General features: G+C 39.4%; 2 protein-coding genes across 2 annotated transcripts; both read right to left on the bottom strand.

The window, feature by feature from the left end:
• Positions 1–25: 25 nt before the first annotated feature.
• Positions 26–5023, bottom strand: LOC117456948 (vacuolar protein sorting-associated protein 26B-like). The gene is made up of 6 exons (XM_034096819.2): positions 4346–5023; positions 3131–3287; positions 2781–2945; positions 2123–2298; positions 1889–2031; positions 26–996 (listed from the first exon to the last, which is right to left on the bottom strand). Exons 1-6 carry the CDS (start codon positions 4566–4568, stop codon positions 859–861), a joined length of 1002 nt encoding a protein of 333 aa, XP_033952710.1. The 5' UTR covers positions 4569–5023; the 3' UTR covers positions 26–858.
• Positions 5024–5884: 861 nt separating this feature from the next.
• On the bottom strand, positions 5885–14609 carry jam3a (junctional adhesion molecule 3a). The gene is made up of 9 exons (XM_034097518.1): positions 14446–14609; positions 9683–9754; positions 9492–9605; positions 9149–9301; positions 8178–8380; positions 7525–7624; positions 7229–7355; positions 7066–7117; positions 5885–6987 (listed from the first exon to the last, which is right to left on the bottom strand). The coding sequence occupies exons 1-9, from the start codon at positions 14507–14509 to the stop codon at positions 6952–6954; spliced, it is 921 nt and encodes a 306-aa protein (XP_033953409.1). The 5' UTR covers positions 14510–14609; the 3' UTR covers positions 5885–6951.
• Between the last annotated feature and the right edge of the window lie 6917 nt (positions 14610–21526).

Genomic DNA, 21526 nt, shown 5'->3' with positions numbered 1-21526 from the left:
CAACAAAGTCTGAGATCTGTTTTTTCTTCCATTTGGCATCAGTTTATTTCACTTCAGGGACAAGGAATACTTGATTAGCATTTTGCAAAAGACAGATAGTTCTACTGTAACTCTTTCTCTGGTTAAAAGACTAAACTTATGTTAAAGAGGCAGGAGGATTTCATTTGCTTGGTACACATAGGCACAACTTTCAAGTCTAATGAAGATGTTACAAAGGATTTCATACTATCAGACCTTAATACAAACACTCTTTCCTAACACCACTGGAATGCTGACGCAAAGCACATGAATGGTCACTCTGTGGCACCGTGTAATGTATAATCAAAGTACACAAGCTGGAACAGGATAAAAGGTTTTAGCTGGTCGTATTTACAAATCAAGACAAATGTGGTCAGCAAGATAAAGCAGTGCAAAGTCAGATTTCTTGACCTTATAACAGTGTTAGGAATGCATTTATTAAAAGGTGGAATGTTGGAGATACATTTCAGAAAATGCATGAAAAATTCAGTTGCATTGATTAAGAGATTAGAAATGAGTTTACTCCAAAAAAGCATTATTTAAAGTAACAGACAGCTTAAAAATGCCATAATATCACATGAACGGTTTTAACAGTGGATATTGCAACAGACGATTAGTTTGATTCCCATAAAGAAAAGAAAAATGCATTATTGAAGGACAAGACCAGCAGCCCGAAGCTGCTTCAAATGCCTCATGCAAACGGTTTCATTGTTCACATACTGCATGTGTTACTGTATGTCGGCCCTTCACTAGCAGCGGCTACTAATAAAACAGCTGCTTCACCAGGTGTTCACGGCAACCTCCGAGTCTAGTGGACGAAGACTGGAGGTCTGCGGCCCCCTACCCGCTCTCCTCCCTCGCAGCCTGCTCCAGAGCGCTCTCCGAGGCGGCCGAGCCCTCGAACCTCTGAGAGGCGATGGCCGCCTGATGGGACATGCTCTTCCTCACCACGTCACCCTTCCTCCACAGTGTGATTTCCTGCATAGGTAAGGGGAGCACAGGGTTTTGGATGTTTTTCAGTTAATATTACATTTCAATGTTTACCGACTCCTTATCCATAGAAAGGTAAAAACAATGTCAGTAATCCTCGTGTTGCTCTCATCAGCGATTTGACTTTATTTGATCATTATATTATTTATATGTGTCTATCTACTGTCGACACACATGCCATTATTAACTAGAGTGGATTACTGTTATCTAGTCAGTGTTGTATATTTAAAACAATTTAATTGATCTATTAAACTTTTTGTGATTTGCTATACATTAAATAAATAATACATGTAATGTATAGCTAAATGAAATGCTATACTGACTACGATTGTGTGTAAACAAAAAATAAGATAACAATTTTAAAGCAAAAAAAAAAAGTAGCACTTCTTCACAACTTAAACGAATTCTTTAAAATTGCTACTTTACTCAAGCAACAGACCAAAACTAACATATTTCATATAAAACAACAGCAGCAGGAACAAGACATGTTTCTCTGTGGCTTGACAAACAACCCAAATGACACATTTGTGACAATCAATTTACGGTTTTCGCAACTATTACTGTTTTCGCAGTAAGTATACAAACATCTACCTGTTGTGCTATTTTGTGCAGATACAATACATTTAATGTGCTGACAGACATTAATCAAACCTCATAAAGAGAAGCTGTTCTCAAGATTCAATGTGTCCTCCTTATGTGGCTGAGATCTAACCCTAAATGTATTTTTTCCTAACAACCTAATACTCAGACTATACTCAGCTTCTTACAAGTAGTATGTACAGCAGTATAATTGGGACACAGCTAGTATTTTCCTAGAATGTTTTTTATATTCTTTCGAAGTAGGCATTAGTGAGATTATTATGAAACATCAGAAACCTACCTGCTGTTTGAAGTAGCGTCTCTCCTCCTCGTCGATCAGCACCAGGTTCAGGTAGTAGCGCACAGAGAACTTCTTGTTGATGTCTCGCATCGTGGGAGTCAGATCATAACCAGCCAGAAATAACCGGATGGGAATGGACTCTCCTGAAATATGAAATACATTGTTAGAGCAGGTTGGATAATATGAATATTCACTTTAGTAAAATAACTAAAATGACTAATAAGTGCCGTTTACCCCTGACCGGAGCACCGTCCATGATCTCGTATTTGGCGATGGTGTCGTTCTCGTGGTACACACTGGGGCCAGTGCCTGTTGTCTCACGCTTGATGATGTCAATCTCCATGTGCTTAATCTTAATCCTCACCAGCAGGAAATAGATCTTCCCCACAATTACATCTTTCAGATGGTACCTACAGTAGGGGTCAAAAGAAGACAAGCAGAAATTAGACAGGGTGCTTGATAACAAGTAGTTTAGTAACTGCGTACTAGCGTTTGCTTTAAACACTTGGCCTCTGGAACTTGCAATCTGCTAAAAGTTTATAGACAAAGCAAATAGTTAATTCAATATATTAGGAATAATGAAAATAATAGTTAGTTGCAGCCCTAAACTCCATGACTGATGTGGTTATACACTCTCTGAAACACACTATCGTACACTCTTACACTTGTGTTTGCTGAAAGCCATTTAGGAACACTGTGTTCATTTTGTCTTCCGAGTGTGGGATTATTTTCTGAACTGAATTTGCAATGATTTCAAACTTTGGGTTTAAAAATGTTCTTTCTAGAAAAGACACTTAATATAAACAAAAACGTTAAACTTAAAAGTCGGTTCATGTAAATAAATGGCAACAGATTATTCAGTAATGGTGTGTTTCATCCCTATAATTCTTACTTGGATTTGTTGTACTCAAACTCAATGTGCAGACAGTCCTCAATGCCAACTTCCATTTTAATGGAGGAGTTGAGTTCAGGGTAGGTGCTCAGTGTGTGGACCACAATGTCCATCTCTTTACTGATGTCATTTAGTCGTCTGGTCACCGTGGCACGAAGAAAATATCTGAACATGGAAAACACAGAGCCTTTAAACAATACTGTTCCACATATAACCGATCATTCCTGAGGAACAGCACACGTAGACAACACCAGGTGTTAGTTCAAATGCTCTGTTTGCAAAGGTTAGAGAGTGACACTTGCAATCATCCATTACACAGCCTATAAACCAGAGTCAATCATCAAACACACCTTAGTTTGACGTTCTGGCCTGTGTAGGACTCGTACGGTTTTTCCACATGAGTGAACTCAAAGTCGAAGGTTTGCGATTGAGTTATTTCACCCGGTCTTGCAAGATCTTTCACCAGGGAAACAAACTCATGATGGTTTCCTCTGTCGTAATACAGCTCTAGAACAGAAAGAAGTTATCAACAAACACAATATAAGAGAAACAAACTTTAAGATTCATTTACCCCTTACATTGGAAACTTTCAAAAGGCTCAGATGTTGTGATAAGAGTTTTGGGCAGATATGATACAATGGGCCATTTTGTCTTTCTATCTTATGTTATGTTTGCTGTGATCCTTGCAATTGCCAATTCCCCTTTTTCATTTGTGCCCATGTGGAAATTATTATTCCATCAACAGTTTGAGATTAAACTTCAATATCACCTTCATTTGTTGTTGCACTTTAAGTTATTTATTGGCCCCTATCTATAATGTTCTATTGCTTGGAGATATTGTTGGGAGGGTGTTGCTATATTTCTGTCACAGTCATGGCAAAGGTCCAAGGATAATATTGATGATGCCAGAGAGGGCCTGGCCCCAGCTTCTGCCTCTCATACCAGTCTCCAGTCTTAAGAATAAGCGTGCAACATTTGTAAAACCCAGAAGATTATTAAACATAATCCATTCATTTTTCTAGCTATTAGCTATTCTAGCTAAACAATAAAATAAGAGTTTACACAAGTTAGTAGCATATAAATATGTCTTGCGTTTAACAAAAAAAGTTGGTTAGAACAGTCTTCTGGACATATTTTCAGTAAAGTGGTAGTTGTAATTAAAATACGTTCCCCATGTTTTAACTTTGTGTTAGCCTTTATCATTTTGTGGGAGATTCGGATGCTAAACTCTGTGACTCTAATGTTATGATGATTGACAACTTGAAAAACACACCTCTTAACAACATCTAAAAGTTAGCTAACCCTACTACACAGAAACAGTTCATTTTTATAACTACATATGCATAAAGAGATAAGCAATGTGTATTCATATGTAATTGAAATGCTGTTCAGTTTCCACTCCCCATAACAATAATTTGTACTCTCCCTACTTCCTAATCTAAATGTTTTTATATTTATATTCCATAACATGGGTGTTGCCTCAGGATTGACTGTGTTGTTTACATGAACTGTATGAAATCATTGGTCAAAATATATATACAAATATCTTAGTTTTTTTAACCTACCTATTTGGCCAACAAATTCAATTTTGATGCCCTGGTGCTCCAGCCTCTTTCCGGGGTTCTTCAGTGTCACATTCACCTTTCCACTGACAGTCTCGCCATCATAGAAAAGAAAGTATTTATCTTTCTTTCCATCTTCACTTTTATGTTCAGCTTTCTTCCGCGTTTCAGCGTCATTCAGGACAACATCTATTTCTGCACTTTGCCCAAAACTAAAGAAACTCATCTTGCTTATCGTAACGCCTTGTTAGCAAACTAATACAAAAACCCTTCCAATGTTTTGAACTAGAAAAACACCAAACACACAATAAGGCCTGTGTGCGACCTCAGATCCCTATCGGAGCACAAAACACACTATTCAACATGGAAAAAGTCGACGATATTTGACAGAAAACTCCACATTAGCTACATGTCCATACCGACGAAGCAAAATAGCAATACGACGGTACAAGGAAAACGCACAATAACACGTCCATCAGCAAATTAGCCGCTTCCCTTTTTCTTCTGTTGACCTGAATATCTTCAGTGAACGGTCCACATAGGCCACACACTAGTCTGCTCCGTAGTGATGGCAAGTTTCGCTGTGTGAATGTTATATTACATTTGTTTGTTTTCTGTAAGAAAAGACGTTGAATGTTGTCAAATGATCAGGATGTACGCCACCTGCATTAGATAACTACTTCCGGGTGGATGTTTTTCAAAATAAAACCTAATGATGGTTTCTGAAACCGGAAATAAGACCTTCTATATATTATTATCATGATTATTATATGTATTATTAAATGCATTGTTAGTGGTGAAAAAACAAGTATTCAGACCCGTTTTGTTAATAAAAGTAGCAGTCCTACACTGAAATTAAAGTCATAAATTCATAGTTTAACTTTTACTTTTTTAAGTACATATGTTTACCTCTAATAAAACACACTGTAATAACAACGTTTCTGTGCATTCATTTATTGTGAATACATGTTTTCATATTTCTATATGGAGACTATGTATATAAAGCCATGGACCTATATCCTCTACCATGAACATTACATGTTACATTAATATCTTCTCATCTGTCTATTACATACATTGCATATTTGTTTAAGCGCATGCTGTTTACCTTAACACTATCCTTGGACAATTTGTTAATTTTTCTGCAAACTGCAACTCAAAAAACTGCACAGCTCTTTCATTTTAATTAAGATATATTGTATATATTGTTATAGTGCTGCAATGTTCTTCTATGTTTTTTTATTATTGTGATTGTTTCATTTTTTATTTCATTTTCTCATTCTATGTTTAAATCATGCACGAACACAGCAAAGCAAATTATTTGTATGTGAATAATAAAACAGAAACTTACTTGGCAACATATTTCTGTCTCTTTACAGTTGACAAACTACTTTATTCTTTCATTAGCCTTTTTCAAATAGTTGGATGTTGGCAATATGTTCCCCTATGTTTTTCTTGACACCCGCCAATGTATGAATGTTTCTTAGCTTTCTCAAAATCTATTTGACAATATGCATGAAACATTTGAGTCTTCACAACATGTATGGTTCAAATGTATTTAATAGTACCAAAATAACATGAACATAAAGCATTAATAACAACAAAAAACAGTGGACATTATACAACATTTCCTGAGTTGTTACACAAATCATTGACACTAATGTTTGAAATGACAGGCTCAACACGGTTAACACGCTGAATAGTAAATACTGTAAATGTATTTCCAACAAACAGTTTTGATGCAGTATTTACAATAAGGTATGGAGTGCAATGTATTAAAATCAAAAGAAAATGTATGCATTTATTTACATTAAATACTGAGTCAAAACTGGACAATATGTCCAATATTCAACCAAATAATTAGTAAAGCACAGAAGGTCACTTATACACAGAAACAGCGCTCCATAAATCATACTTCACCACCTTTATAGTACATATTGACTTTGCAGCATACTGGGATATATGGTATTCAAACTCACGGATTACTATGTACTTGTTTAACTTGTTATCATCTGTGAATATAAGAAAGGCTGATAAATTGTGCCTTCTGAATTTGATCTTATCAGCCTTTTACAGTCTGCTGCCTATTGCCTGTATAACGACAGTATATACAAAAAAAGGTTTCACCTCTTCCCAACGTGAATTAAATGTAACAGATTTATCTTAAGAACAAAGATAATGTAAAGGAGTTTGTTGTGTTTATTGTAAAACAATTTCTATGTACTCAGTAAAAAGTTTAAGAATTAGAAAATAGGATTTGTTCCAAAAACTGTGAAGGAATGTAGCTCCCAGCTACTTCTGCGATGACACCGTGGGCCAATTATCAAACTCCACAAAGTTGCAAATGTGTCAAAAATAAACTAAACTAGTAAAAAACTAAGCTTTTAAATCAGACAGAGACGAAAATAAAAAATGCTACCCAGTTATAAAAAACAAGAAGTAGGGCAACAAAATTATATTATAATACTTTGGCAATCAGTTGACTTGGATTTGATGTGCATTAGAGAATAATGTGCCATTTCACACCTCAAACTTTACCATCTGGAGCATCGTTGGAGCAAGCTAACCTCGACAGTTGTACTTAAGTCCTGCTTCCTCCGTCTCAGCCGTCAAATTATGAATGAAGACTTGTGGCGAAAATGGCCCTGTGAAGAACAGTAATTATAAATTGAGTATGCACAACTGATCCTGAGAGTATCATTTGCTGTGTTTGTTCTGTTTACCTCATCTGCATCGCCATATGCAACACCCTCATTCTGTGCTGGCCAATTGTAGCTAAAATAAAGAGGATACAAACACATCATAAAATAGCACATTCTTAACGTATTGTGGCATTAAAGACAGAATAACATATTGCTTCTTTCCTTCTACAAAGTTTACACTCACTTTTCGTTATGCCCTTTATTAGAGAAGCATCCACGCTTTAGGGAATGACAAATGGTGCCAGCCAAACCGAAGAAAACAACCACTCCACCAAAGGACTTGAGGAAAATCCCCAGGATGTCGACGTCATCTGAAAGAGGACACAGAGTTAAGTTGCCGAAGATGTGTCAACTATTATGATCTGTGTTATTTAACATGGTGCTGGAAGCTATCAGACCTTTGCTGCTGATCCCTAGAAAACTTAAAATAAACTCTGATATCTTGTGTTGGATTGAAAATAGTGACGTTTAGACACTCACAGACTTCCATCATTTGTGAGGGACACTGTGCATATCCGGCATCATTCTTCGCCTGGCAGTAGTACTCCCCTGCGTCCTCCTTTTTCACTATTCGAATTTTCTAAAAAGACAATTTCAGCATTTTTTCAGCGCAATGACAGACAGCTGCATTGTCAACACATTTCTACTGTTCCTTTGGCTGAGAATATATTTTTAGGATATTTTGTAAACACTTGCTAGTCTTACATATCGGGTTGTTACATTACATTATATACATGTTTGTACATTGTATGATGGTCAGTTACATGCTTGTTATTATGTCTTTGAAGTAAACACATAACCTCAGCTTGGGATGCAATATTATCTTTCTTTCATTTGCCAGTTTTAGGTTTAGCTTCCACTCTGGCTTTCTTTTCATGCATGGAGTAATCCTGCTATTAGTCATACATGGGTAAGGTTTTATTCAGATTAAGCTTTTCACATTTACATTAGATAAGCTTCCATTTATCCCTGATACTAAAGAGTCCCATCCACAAATAGAATATTAAAAAAAAACTTGAAACTACTTGTTCAACACTGAACTTACATAGATGCTATTAAAGAGATAGTTCATTTCTAATATTGTACTGAACGTAATGTTAAATATTGCTAATCTTAATCTCTGTGTTTCTCACCAGGCCTCCAGTGTCAGGGTTGATACTATAGGAAGTGTTGACCGGCTTGGGGGTGTTTTTGGGGTCCTGAGCGAGCTCCTCGTTGTTGTGGAACCAGCGGTACAGAGGAGCGGGGAAGCCCTCGTTCTCCAGGCATCGCAGCTCGGTGGATGTTCCAACTGTGACCGCCTCAGGCACGCTGCAGCGCGGAACAACAGGTTTCACTACACACACACACACACACACACACACACACACACACACACACACACACACACACACACACACACACACACACACACACACACACACACACACACACACACACACACACACACACACACACACACACACACACACACACACACACACACACACACACACACACACACACACACACACACACACACACACACACACACACACACACACACACACACACACACACACACACACACACACACACACACACACACACACACACACACACACACACACACACACACACACACACACACACACACACACACACACACACACACACACACACACACACACACACACACACACACACACACACACACACACACACACACACACAGAGAGAGAGAGACACACATCAATCCACTAAAAGCACTGACTGTTTTTGTTATTCATTAACCTTTCGACTTTCTATTCATGTATTAAAATAATCACTTGAAGCATTAAGTATGTCAAATAATCCTTACTGATAAGGCACAAGCACTGATCGACTGAATTAGTGGAACATACTGCTGGCTGAAGTTTCATATTTACAAGTTCTCATCTACAGTTGACAAGGAAGCAAATAATCGGTCAAACTGTTCCTTTAAAAAAAACTACAAATAAGATGATATGGTTTTAACTGAAATGCAATTTTCTGTAAATGTATTAACGTGCAACAAGGTACATTTAGATGTGTTGTAAATCAATAATAGCCCCTTTCAGTGATGTATGGTTCCCGCTCACAATACCTCTCACTGCGAGACTAATCAGTATCTCATCAAAGTCTCGCTGATCTTCGATGGCGGCCACCTCGCAGCGGTACTCTGCAGTGTCAGAGCGGGTGGCGTTGAAGATCAGGATGTTGGCTGGCTCTCTGAGCTGAGCTCTCTGGTCCAAGTCCCCTTTTAAAAGAGGGAAAAAACACTTTACAATTGCTCATTCATATACACAGCCTGCCTTCACAGTTGGGAAAACAGAATTCAATGCCAAGTTCTTTCAAGGTGCCATTCATTCAGCTTAGCTTGAGTCCTGAGACATTACTTTGAAATGCTGCGGTCGAATGGTGGATGGGTTTTCTTTCAAGCGGTTTACCTGCTATCCTGTTTTGAAAGTATACGTAGCTGGGGACACCGTTCTTAATCTTTTTCCATTCAATCCTCGGGTTGTTTGTTGAGATGGACTCTATTAAACAGGTCAGCTCGATTGCTGTGGGGAAAACAGAATGCATCAGGAAAATAAAAGCTATTTTCGCTAAATAGGTTAGTGTTTTTTTAGCAACTCACGCTCAAACTCATTCGCCCACACAATCTTGTCCATGGTTCGGAGGATTACCCCGAGTGATGATGGGATGAGACCTGCAAAATAAAAAAAGAAGACACTTAATGCTGAGTAACCCTGATGGCCCATACATGCGTTTTCATTAGCAGACATTATCAACTGGGCGTGTTGCCTAATAACCAGTGGATTAGAATGATAAATATAGAACCTCTCAGAGAGCTGGAGTAAACATTTCTTAATAATCACTTCGTATTTCTGGTTAAGAAGACAAACACCTGGGGCCAAAATGACTAAGATTTAAAAAAAATAATAAGATTTAAGGCATAAACTGACTCAGAGTTTTGGAAAGTATTTTATTTCGGCCCTTTTATATGGCTAAATTGGATAACAATTTGGTGGTGATGAAACATGGAAGGAGAGAGCACGTTTTTAATGATGAATCAACGCAATACAAATATGTTGTTGTTTTTTCTTCTTTTCTTGCTTTACTCTTATGCAATTCATATTGAATGAAACCATGGCTAAAGTCAAAGTGCTGACTCTCAGCTTTTACGCTCTTTGACGCACCCTGGAGAGCCAGTGTGGGAGGAATGTTAGACACAGTCTCTACAGGTTGGGAACAATGCAGCAGGAGAATAAGCACCATCATTCAGAAGAGTTTTTAAATGCTGAAGTAAATCATCTGACCCAGTCTAACTGAGCATTTGTTTCAATTACTGAAGACCAAAGGCAAAAAGCTCCTGAAAACACAAGTCAAGTCTCAAAATGGATCTGCGTAATAGTCAATTGAAGTAAAATAGAGACATTTCTCTCAGAAACTAAGTGGATATGGTTGTCTGATTCAAATCTGAATTGAAGAGTATGAGCATGTGCAATGCTAGTTCGATATCACTAGTATTTGGATGACTATGTGCCTCTGAGGAATAGCTATAATTGGTCAATGATGAGCCACTCATTAGATTAGAACATTGTGAAACATTACAAGATATTGGTTTTATTTAATTTAATTTAATTTCAGGTTTAGTGAAAGCACTTCTTCCCTAAATGGTGACACTAATTTACAATGAGGTTTACAGGATAAATAATGTATCAAAATCCCTGAACAAAACAAATCAGGAGCACGAACATAACTTGTCAGTGGGAAAGTGCTTCAATTGGAAGCATATTTAATCAACCGTCATGTTTCCCCCCGGCACAAACAACACATGAGATATACTTATTTTAAGGTCAATGCTTGAGTGCACTGCTTTGAGCAATCAGTGTTATTTTCTAAATGCCAGTTTAATGGCAAGGGGCATTATTCACAAGTTGTGTCAAACATGGGCCAGCCGAAAGCCCATTTAAGGGGAAAATGAACGAGAGCGGAGCAAAGAGTGTGCAACAATGAATTAAGAAAATGTGAAAATTACAATTTATAGTGTACACATAATTCCACGTGTCTGATTTTAAATGCTGATGATAAAAAAGCAGGTTTCCGCATTCAACTGGTACCCCGTACTCAACCTAGTGTGTCCATGCCACTTCCTAAAGCAATAATTACTGGGTACACATGCGACTAACAGCAACCATGCTGAGTAATGAAAGTGTTATGGCTCCCAGTGGAGTAAGGGGTTTTAAACAATGGCTGGAATTAGATAACAATAATTATCCATGCAGGCCTTGTACAGACATCCCCTCCTGTTTGCCCGAGGCACTGTGCATTCTGACTAACTATCTATTTATTCAGATCAGCCAACCATTACCGCACCAGTGACCCTGTGTTGTATAGTTAGCAAGTTAGACGATGAAATTGATGAAAATGTGTGTCCTGCCAAAGCATCCGCTCATATAGCACAGCTGCGGACACTGACTGAGGAGATGTGACTCCCAGGTCTCAGCTTCCGTCTCTGTTGCTGACTTTCCCACCCTGTACATCAAGAAGCTATATTTAGCCCAGCTGTGACTGGACATCCCGGGAGACACACGGAGAGCTCGTCCAACAAATGCTCCCTTGGCATATGTGAGACAGACAGAAGAGTTGTGGGCTGAATCTACAATGGCGGCAGAAGCTGTCCTTATACTTTACATGACCAAAAAAAAGGAGACGAAAACAGAACCTCAGCGCTTTTGTAAACTCAAATCGTTTGATAGAAGCTCCTACGAGCACACTGCAGAATCATTACAACAACAAACAGTGATCATTTCAATGATTACAACATTGAGGTGTGTAATGTGTTATTCCAAGTTTACAGGAAATTCGTTTTTAATAATGCTGAAGCACTGTGTAACAAAACCTCCTTAGAGGTTTGTTGAATGTCATCGTAATCTCTTCTCTCTTTGGCCAAACATTACCAAAACAAACTACAAAATGTTCCATAGAAATCCTTCATTTTTACAGTCCAAAATAACTGATACTGAGAAGTTGGAGTATGGTGCATGCAAACTACAAAACAAAATGTGTGTACCAACTGCACAATCAGGCACGTTGTAGACATAATTAATTTTCTTAAAAAAGTAGGCCGTGGGAAAGTATAACCACCATTAATTAACATGACAATGGTGAGCTAATTACTAATACGAGTTTAGAATAAAAGCATTCGCACAACAATGGTTGGTCCCCCGGTGACACAATGTAGGTTTAAGAGAAAACAATATTTTTGAATAACGAAAATAATCTCAGCGCTTGCTGGAAAGCAAACACAGGCTCAATTTTAATCCCTGTTTTTTGTAATGAATAGACAAAGTAGGTCTGCAGTCTGTTCTGAGAGAAATGTGCTATTAAATGGCCACATTCGGAAATCCTATTATGCACTATAGATGAAAACAACATGCCTATTACTGAAACCATGCATCTATTAAAAGCTTTTCCCCAAGACATTCTAGTGAAGTCAATGCAAATATTCTGAGGGCGGAGATAGCTGCAAGCAGCACGGAGAGGTGTAGGGACCAAGGACCATTGGGATGAACAAAATATTGGAGGGACTGTTTCAAAACAACTAATCACTCCATTAGAAAACCATGAGGCATCCATGTTGTCCTAAGAACATGAGGAAAATGTAAGAGGGACTTGAAAACTGTTGTTTTGTCATCTGAATACATTGTAGGCAACACAGATGACACTGATTAGGAAGTACTGACACTTGGACCCCAGAGGACTGCTCCAGTAGGTTTCATCTTAGCATTGTATGTGCCATGCTTCATTAACTAATCTTAATACTACATCCAGTGCAGATCCCACATTTGACAAGATACCACATTTTTAAGGATGAATTAGTGGGAGATGTTAATTTACCGTTACATTTTTTTCATTTGATGGACTGCTGTTACCTTCAAGAACACATTTTAATGAAAGGAAATGAACACTATTTTGCTAGTTAATTACTTTAAGGTTATGTAACCTGAAAATATTTGGGGTTTGGTATTTAAAAAATAGATATAGAGATTCCTTGCACTTTTCACACATTTTTTGACAAAATGACAATAGTAATTTGTTAAGGTCGAATGATTTGTCCAGGATTAGAGTTAAAATCAACTGGATGTGAAAGAACATATTTTTCTCTAAAAAAATTAAACTATGCACCAATGTGTCCAAGTTAAATGAAGCATACATTTAACAAATATATATTAATTAATTATCTAAACCTAAGGGCAGTCTAAAACTGGAGGGAAGAATTGTAGACTGTTAACATTAATCTAAATACTTAAAATTATTTTGTAGAGAGTCACCACCGTAGTAGCAGTATAAAAGATTCAGTGAGCAACATTTGCAGACTCAGTTTCAGAACCAAAACATACTGACAAGAACATAATAAATGAAGCCTTGCCTTGTCACGTGCGTTGTCATTTGATTTACGCATGCAGAGGAGCTGGGTCAAAGGTTCACTACTAACTGACGAAATGGCCCAATGTTTACTCTGCAGCTGAGTGACCTCGCACCAGCAGCAAACACCAGGGGTAGATGCAACACATCACCCAGGCCAGCATCAACTGCATTGATCAGCTCCAGCTGTTGTTGTTGGGCAGGGATGATGATGAGGAGGCATGTCATACTCTCCAACCTCCTACATGTCTGATTCTTCATATTCAGCACACTAATAACACCACCCTCACCATCATCAATCAGCATGTGACCACTAAAGGTCATACACACACTGGGGTAGGATTCAATCTGGATAGAGAGACGGCATTGGACAAGTGGATTTAACAATATGAACTCGCATACATGTGATTGTCTGTTATTAAGCACTGTCTGTGCACAATGCTGTGCACAGAGTACATTAGACGTATTTTATTTGAAACTCTCTTGCAGATGATGTGATTTATGTTAGCCTTTATCTAGGGGCTGACACGACAGGTCTCCTTATATGTCACCATGTATTTTTCCGACCGTAAGTTAACGTTTTGCTTTCTTTTTTTGTCCTGGAAATGTCCTGAGAGTAACTCGCTCCTACAACGCTGGTTTCGAACGGCTCTGGTCAGCCAACAGTCACATACATTTAACCGTTAAAACATGACAGATGCTCTTACAACTACGTATTTTTTCCGTTGCACTTGCATTACAATAACGTAGGCTACTGATACCGTAAACGGGAAAATACCCCAATGAATATGTAAACGTAAAAAAAAGCAATGCATACCGATACATATTCCTTACAATGCAATACGTTTTTGTCAAGCTAACGTATGTGTCGGAACGTTGGCATTGACAACTCCGTTACAGCGTCGCCGCACCTCGTACAGCGCAACAACGTTATCATGATAGCATTGTGGGGAAAGAAGAATAACTTACCTAAGCTGGTGTAAATAACAAAACATACGATGAGTCGCGGAATCGCCATCTTGCAGAGTCTCATTTGTCGGTGACAGTAGCACACAGTCAGCACCTCTGAGAGGTGATGTTCACGTTATGAGGATGGGGGGCAGAACAGACTGGTGGATGTTGCCATCGACGAGTTTCCATAGCTACAAGCGTAGAGGGGAAATAGCCCTCAACGATGCCTTACAGGCGGTAGGTGGAGCCAAAAATGTACTCTCCTCCTTTTCTGTTAAAGTTAAATATAGATAAATGAGACATTTCTCTATCAGTCAATGCTTCAACCTTTATGATAATAATAATTATTCATGTATTAAAACAAATTGTATAATGTTGAGGTTTGGTCATTTGTTTGAACCACACAGAGCATTGAAAAGGTCTAATTTTGGGCAAAAGAGCAAGTTATCACATTTGAGAAGCTTGAACCGTAAGATATTTCCCAGGAAAAATGGTTAAATGATTATCAAACAGTTGGTGATGATCGACTAATTATGGCAGCCTTAGCTCTATTGTCAGATTTGCTGATAGTGTGTGTTCAAAAACATCTTGGTTTCTGGAGTTAGTAACAACTGACAAAACAAAGGAGTATTGAAATGTTGTGGAGTAAAAGTATACGAGGAATAAGAGATTCAATGACTTAAATACAATTTCCTGAAAGTAGTCAAGTATATGTACAAAGCACTATCTATCAGTGTCAAAGTGTTGGTGCCTGTAAGACTAAATTGAGGGGGACAACAGCAATAACACTCAGTACAAGGGCATCAGGGCGGAAGATGGAGGGTTCTCAGGCAGGAAGTGCCAGGAATTGATCTCTAGAGTCAACACCATTTACTCATTTCGACCAGTACTCATGTGCAATCATTAAACAAAAACAACCAAAATCAGTGTTTATGCAAAATATTAAATGTAATGTGAAAGATGAGCAGAATAGTGTTGTGATAGCAGAATGTTCATAAGCATCTAGAACAGGTGTGTCAAACTCAAGGCCCGGGGGCCAAATCCGGCCCGTGACTTCATTTTCTGTGGCCCCACAAGAGCTTGCAAAGAATATATAGGAGACAACACCGGGCACCAGGTGCACACAATCAGCAGTAACAGACAAGACGGGAGGGGAAACACAGAGACAGGAAACCAAAGACAGAACCAGACATGACAAAAACACAACACAGACAGATCGTAACAGTCACTTCCTTTTTTTAAATGTCACTTCCATTTTTTAAATGTCACTTCCTTTTTTAAAAACATTACCTCCCCCCCTCAAGGGACGGATCCCAGACGTCCCTAAAAAGTCCAAAAAACGTCCAGCAGGGTGGGTGGAGGGGGATCGGAGGAGAGACACAAAACCAGGGCCAAAAGGGTGGGTGGAGGGGGTCCGGAGGACGGGCTCGGGCCGACACTTACAATTATTTGCCCCAGACTTCTGCTTTCAGACGTAGTTAATTATGAAGTTATTACCCTATCAGATAATAATCCAATGCAGAGGCGATAATGTAATATAATACATTATTTTATATACTGTACAACCGGCCCTTTGGGTGCAGCCATAATGCTGATGTGGCCCGCGATTACATTTAGTTTGACAACCCTGATCTAGAAGTATTGTTGATCCTGATGATATTCAAATAATGTATATATATGTATTTATATTGCCTTTAGACAAAGCAGCTGCTTAGATACCTGCAAACAGCAGGTGGCAATGTAAAACCAGACATTATTGCAGCTGTCAGCACTGTACTTCAGTCAAATTCACTTAATTGCACCTTATTTGAGCATTTGAACAATAACAACATTCATATTCATTTTTTTCATTATATGGTTCTTTAAAAAAACTGTTATGTTGAAGGAAATATAACAAATGGATATTCTTACTTTTTAAAAACACAAGCCAAAATAAAAAAACAAGTTACAGTAAACAAGATATGTGTTCCCTTTGAAACCAACTCTAGTCCTCCTACTAAAACAATATAAAATAAATCTTTCTGCACCATTTGAATCTTCCTGCACCTCCAAACCATCCTGGTGTCCACCGTCCACTGTGCAGTGTTGGTAATGTATGTTGCTAAGCAATTCATCCTCCGTTGCCCCTACTGGCTGCCCTTTATTGCATCTCATATAACAGACTCCAGGGCCTTAATTATACTGTAATTGCAATGTAACATTTGCATCAAACTGGGGAAATTCTGAGGAGGAAATGGTAATGTTCGATTTGCGTATACTTTAGTAAATTAAGGTGAATCTCATTCTCAGCCAACTAAAAAACAATATTGCAGTTGTTGCTTATAGATTCCTTAGTTTCCTGCAGTATGCTTTTTTTTGTACTTCAGTTTTGTACTGTCTGTTAGCACTGCAGATATATATCTTTAATTTAATTTCAAACCTTTATTTATACAGATAAATCCCATTGAGATCATTGATCTCTTTTTCAAGGGAGACCTGCTCAAGTAGTTCCACATGAAACATAAAAACATAAACAGAACAACAAAAGGACATCATACAGCATCATTTACATAATTATCCACATAAACAGGTACCAATAGCTTCCGATTGACTACCATCCAACCGAGCTTTAAAAACATTTAGTGGCACCAGATTGTTCAGTTTCCATTTAATTTGCAACTATTCCAAGACAGAGGAGATGCGCATCTAAAAGTTGTCTTCCCTAAGACAGTCCTAGCAGTTGGCACATTTAATAAAACCACTGCATTCGATCTCAGGCAGTAGCCACTTACAATTCTCCGAGAGATCAGGGAGCAGATATAAGATGGAAGTTTCCCTAACATGGCTTTGTATATAAAAATGTACCAGTGGCAGTGACTGAGCCTCCGTACAGTTAGTGAAAGCAAACCAGCCCTTGCATACAGGGTACAGTGATGGGTTAATGCTTTACAGTTTGTCACACATCTTAGTGCACTGTGATACGCAGCATCTAACTTGACCAGGCAATTGGCAGGTGTATTCATATAGACCAGATCCCCATAGTCCAGCACAGGTAAAAAGGTCACAGTGACTAGCCTTTTCCTGGCCTCAAGCGAGAAACATGACTTGTTCCTGTAGAAGAACCCTAGCCTAACCCTCAGTTTTTTTAGCAGGTTATTGACATGAAGTTTAAAAGTGAGACAATCATCAAGCCAGATACCAAGGTATTTGTAACAGGCAACAACTTCAAGTTTTGTTCCTTGCGTAGTTACAATATCTAAAACAGGCTCTGGTGTCTTTTTTGCTTTTGAAAAGAGCATTACCTTGGTTTTATCCACATTTAAAAGAAGCTTTAATTCAGAGAGCTGAGTCTGAATAGTGTTAAAAACAGCCTGTAATTTAACAACATTCTCTTTAATGGAGGGACCTGCACAATACATCACAGTATCATCCGCATAAAAATGTAAAGTAGCTTCATCCACATTATCACCTACGCTGTTAATATATATGGAGAATAAAAGTGGTCCTAAAACAGAACCTTGTGGTACACCATTAGAAATGTTTAACCACTCAGAAGACAGTCCATCAAAATGAACACATTGGGACCTTTCAGAGAGGTAGTTCACAAACCACCCCACTGCAAGGCTGGATATGCCAATACTGAGTAGCCTCTGCTTTAAGATGCGATGATCAACGGTGTCAAACGCTTTGGAAAGGTCAATAAACAGAGCTGCACAACTCTGCTTATTATCTAAAATACTAGTAATGTCATTTACCACTTTCATTGTGGCAGTGATGGTGCTGTGTTTCTTTCTGAATCCTGACTGATGTTTAGACAGGATATCATTTATAGATAAAAACTCCTTTACTTGTTCACTCACAAGTCGTTCGAGCACCTTAGCCAGAACTGACAATTTAGAGATTGGCCTATAGTTATTTAAAATAGTTGCCTCCCCTCCTTTCAGTAAAGGCAAGACATAAGCAGACTTCCATACTTTTGGAATTGCATTTGTGCTGAGGGAGCGGTTAAAAAGAGAAGTAAGAGGTGGAGCAATAAAATCTGCAGCTATCTTTAAAAAGAAAGGTTCTACGTTGTCCGGGCCAGCCGGTTTCCTAGGATCTAACTTGGATAATGCTTCATGAACAATACCAACAGTTAAAGGAGTAAAACTGAAAGGGTTTTCCAGACCACATTGTTCAGAGTCAAGGATTGGAGCGTTCACAGAAGCAGAAGTACAGTCAGTGACAGAATCAAACATAGAGCCACAAGACACAAAATGCTTATTAAAGCAATTTAGCATAGTAGCCCTGTCTGATATAGTGCCAGATGCTGTGGTAAGGCACGGAGGTAGCTCATTTGGGATATCACCAGTGGAAATCGATTTTATGGCTTTCCAAAATTTCCTAGGATTATTCAGGTTTTCTGTGGTAATCGACAAACAATACTTTGATTTAGCACTTTTTATTTGAGATGTGAAGCTATTTCTTAGCTGCCTAAAACATAGCCATTCTACCTCTGAGCCTGATTTCCTAGCCTTAGCCCAAGCATTATTTCTCTCATGAAGTAGACTGGACAGCTTAGCAGAAAACCAAGGATTGGTTCGTCCCTTCACTCTAAATTTACGCAGAGGTGCATGTCTATCTATAATTTTCATAAAACCAAGATAAAAATAAGACCATGCAGTTTCTACATCAGCACACAGATTGATTTTACCCCAATCAAAATCAAACAGATCATGTAAAAAACCCTGCTCCACAAAGTGTTTTTTGTCTCTCTTTGTGATGATACGTGGTTTAACCTTTTGGACCTTAGTGTCCCTAATTGTGGCTACAACACAGTGGTCACTCACATCATTAGCAAATACTCACACAGATGAGTATTTATGTGGAACATTTGTTAAAATTAGATCAATTAAGGAGGATTTATTTGGGGACTTAATATTGGGGCGAGTAGGACTGTCTATAATCTGGGTAAAATTCAAAGAGGTACACAGGTTTTTAAAATCCTCTGACACAGAAGTTAACCAGTCCCAATTAAAATCACCAAGCAGCACTATTTCCTTGTAGGAAAGTTGTGATAACAGTTTTGCCAATGACGATAAAGAGTCCTTGACAGCCGAAGGGGCCCTGTAGCAGCCCACCACCATGACCTGTTAACCCTTTGTTACCTCAATATTCACGGCTACAAATTCGAGCTGTTTACTAACAGATTTGGAAACCATATTGGTTACACAAAACTTATTTTTCACATAAATGGCAACGCCACCACCTTTTTTAGCCCGGTCAGTACGATATACACTGTAACCATTTATGTAAATGTCAGAGGCCAAAATGGATTTATCTAGCCACGTTTCTGATAAGACAATAACATCAGCATCAGTCGAACTCGCCCAAAATCTAATTTAGGTAACAGACATTTAAATGAATTAAACCTAGCCCAGATCTAGATATAAGATCAGCAGGAGTAGCTATTTGACTAATACTGCTAGGTGGACCTGGATTTGGCTGTACATTTCCTGATAGTAACAACAATAAAAATACCAAGCACCTTTTCCTCTTAATCAACACACATACAATTGCCGCGTTCACACTGCGGTACTTTTCCCACAAAGGTTCATGCGAACTTAGTTCATGATCGCGTTCACACCAAAAAGAGTCGGTACTAAAAGTAGTTCATGCAAACCTTTTTACCCCCTCGAAAGTCCCTGCTAGAGAGCGGGGACTTTCGAGCGGCTCTTTTTTGAGAAAAGAGCTATATTCCTGATTGGCTGGGCGAATTGCAAACCACGCCCCGTAAAACTCCCAAAAAGTTTTGTGAAGCCGCCATTTTATTATCCTCGCATTAGCATTATTAGCATTAGCATTAGCCCAGCGCAGAAACGCAGAGAGACTAACTTATGGAAACACAAAATAAAACATGGGAGCGGTGGAGATGAGGAGGTGTCGGCGTTCTGGCGATTTACTCGGAAGGCTTCAGTAGAAGCTGCTGGGACTCCCAGCAGCTTCTACTGAAGCCAGTCCCCAACTCCGGGGACTTCCGGCCGGGGACTTTGGGCGGCAGTATACGCCGTGAAGTGGTTTGCGGCCTGCCAGTAAACCCAAAGCAGAAGAAGAAGAAGTGACGTCAGCGGCTTCATTTGCCTAATCCACCCCCAGGGACTTTTTCTGGTGTGAACGCGATCTGTACTTAGTTCATGAGAACTAAAGAGTTCACATGAACTAAGTTCGCATGAACCTTTGTGGGAAAAGTACCGCAGTGTGAACGCGGTTATTGTCAGCTGTTCTAGAGTCACCAGCAAACTTTGCGAAAGTGAGATTAGAGTTTAAAAAACTATTCTGAAGGACCATCGTGGCAGGCATGTGAGAAAGACAAACATTTTCCGAAATGAATGTCCGCGACAGTGCAACCAGCAATTGTTTGTGCAACACCTCCGAAACTGTACAGGGGATGTCCACAGCGGGCGGCAGAACATACCCGAATCCAGTAGATTTTTCAGGACGACTAGCGATCTTCTCCTTGTCCAGCACAGCCAAGAAAAGGCACAGCAGAAACACGACACCCGCCATTCTCCCAGACCAGCACAACAGTATCCACGCTGTTCCCGGAGCAAGGTGGAACCAGGCCTCAGCTACAGCAGCACAGCAGAGCAGAGAAGGTGGAACCAGGCCTCAGCTACAGCAGCACAGCAGAGCAGAGCAGGTGGAACCAGGCCTCAGCTACAGCAGCACAGCAGAGCAGAGCAGGTGGAACCAGGCCTCAGCTACAGCAGCACAGCAGAGCAGAGCAGGTGGAACCAGGCCTCAGCCACAGCAGCACAACAGAGCAGAGCAGGTGGAACCAGGCCTCAGCTACAACAGCACAGCAGAGCAGATCAGGTGGAACCAGGCCTCAGCTACAGCAGCACAGCAGAGCAGAGCAGGTGGAACCAGGCCTCAGCCACAGCAGCACAACAGAGCAGAGCAGGTGGAACCAGGCCTCAGCTACAGCAGCACAGCAGAGCAGAGCAGGTGGAACCAGGCCTCAGCCACAGCAGCACAACAGAGCAGAGCAGGTGGAACCAGGCCTCAGCTACAGCAGCACAGCAGAGCAGAGCAGGTGGAACCAGGCCTCAGCTACAGCAGCACAGCACAATGCCAGCTT

This window comes from Pseudochaenichthys georgianus, chromosome 13, assembly GCF_902827115.2.
Source record: "Pseudochaenichthys georgianus chromosome 13, fPseGeo1.2, whole genome shotgun sequence".
In the NCBI taxonomy this organism is placed as follows: Eukaryota; Metazoa; Chordata; class Actinopteri; order Perciformes; family Channichthyidae; genus Pseudochaenichthys; species Pseudochaenichthys georgianus.
This window is presented reverse-complemented; position numbering and strand designations above follow the sequence as displayed.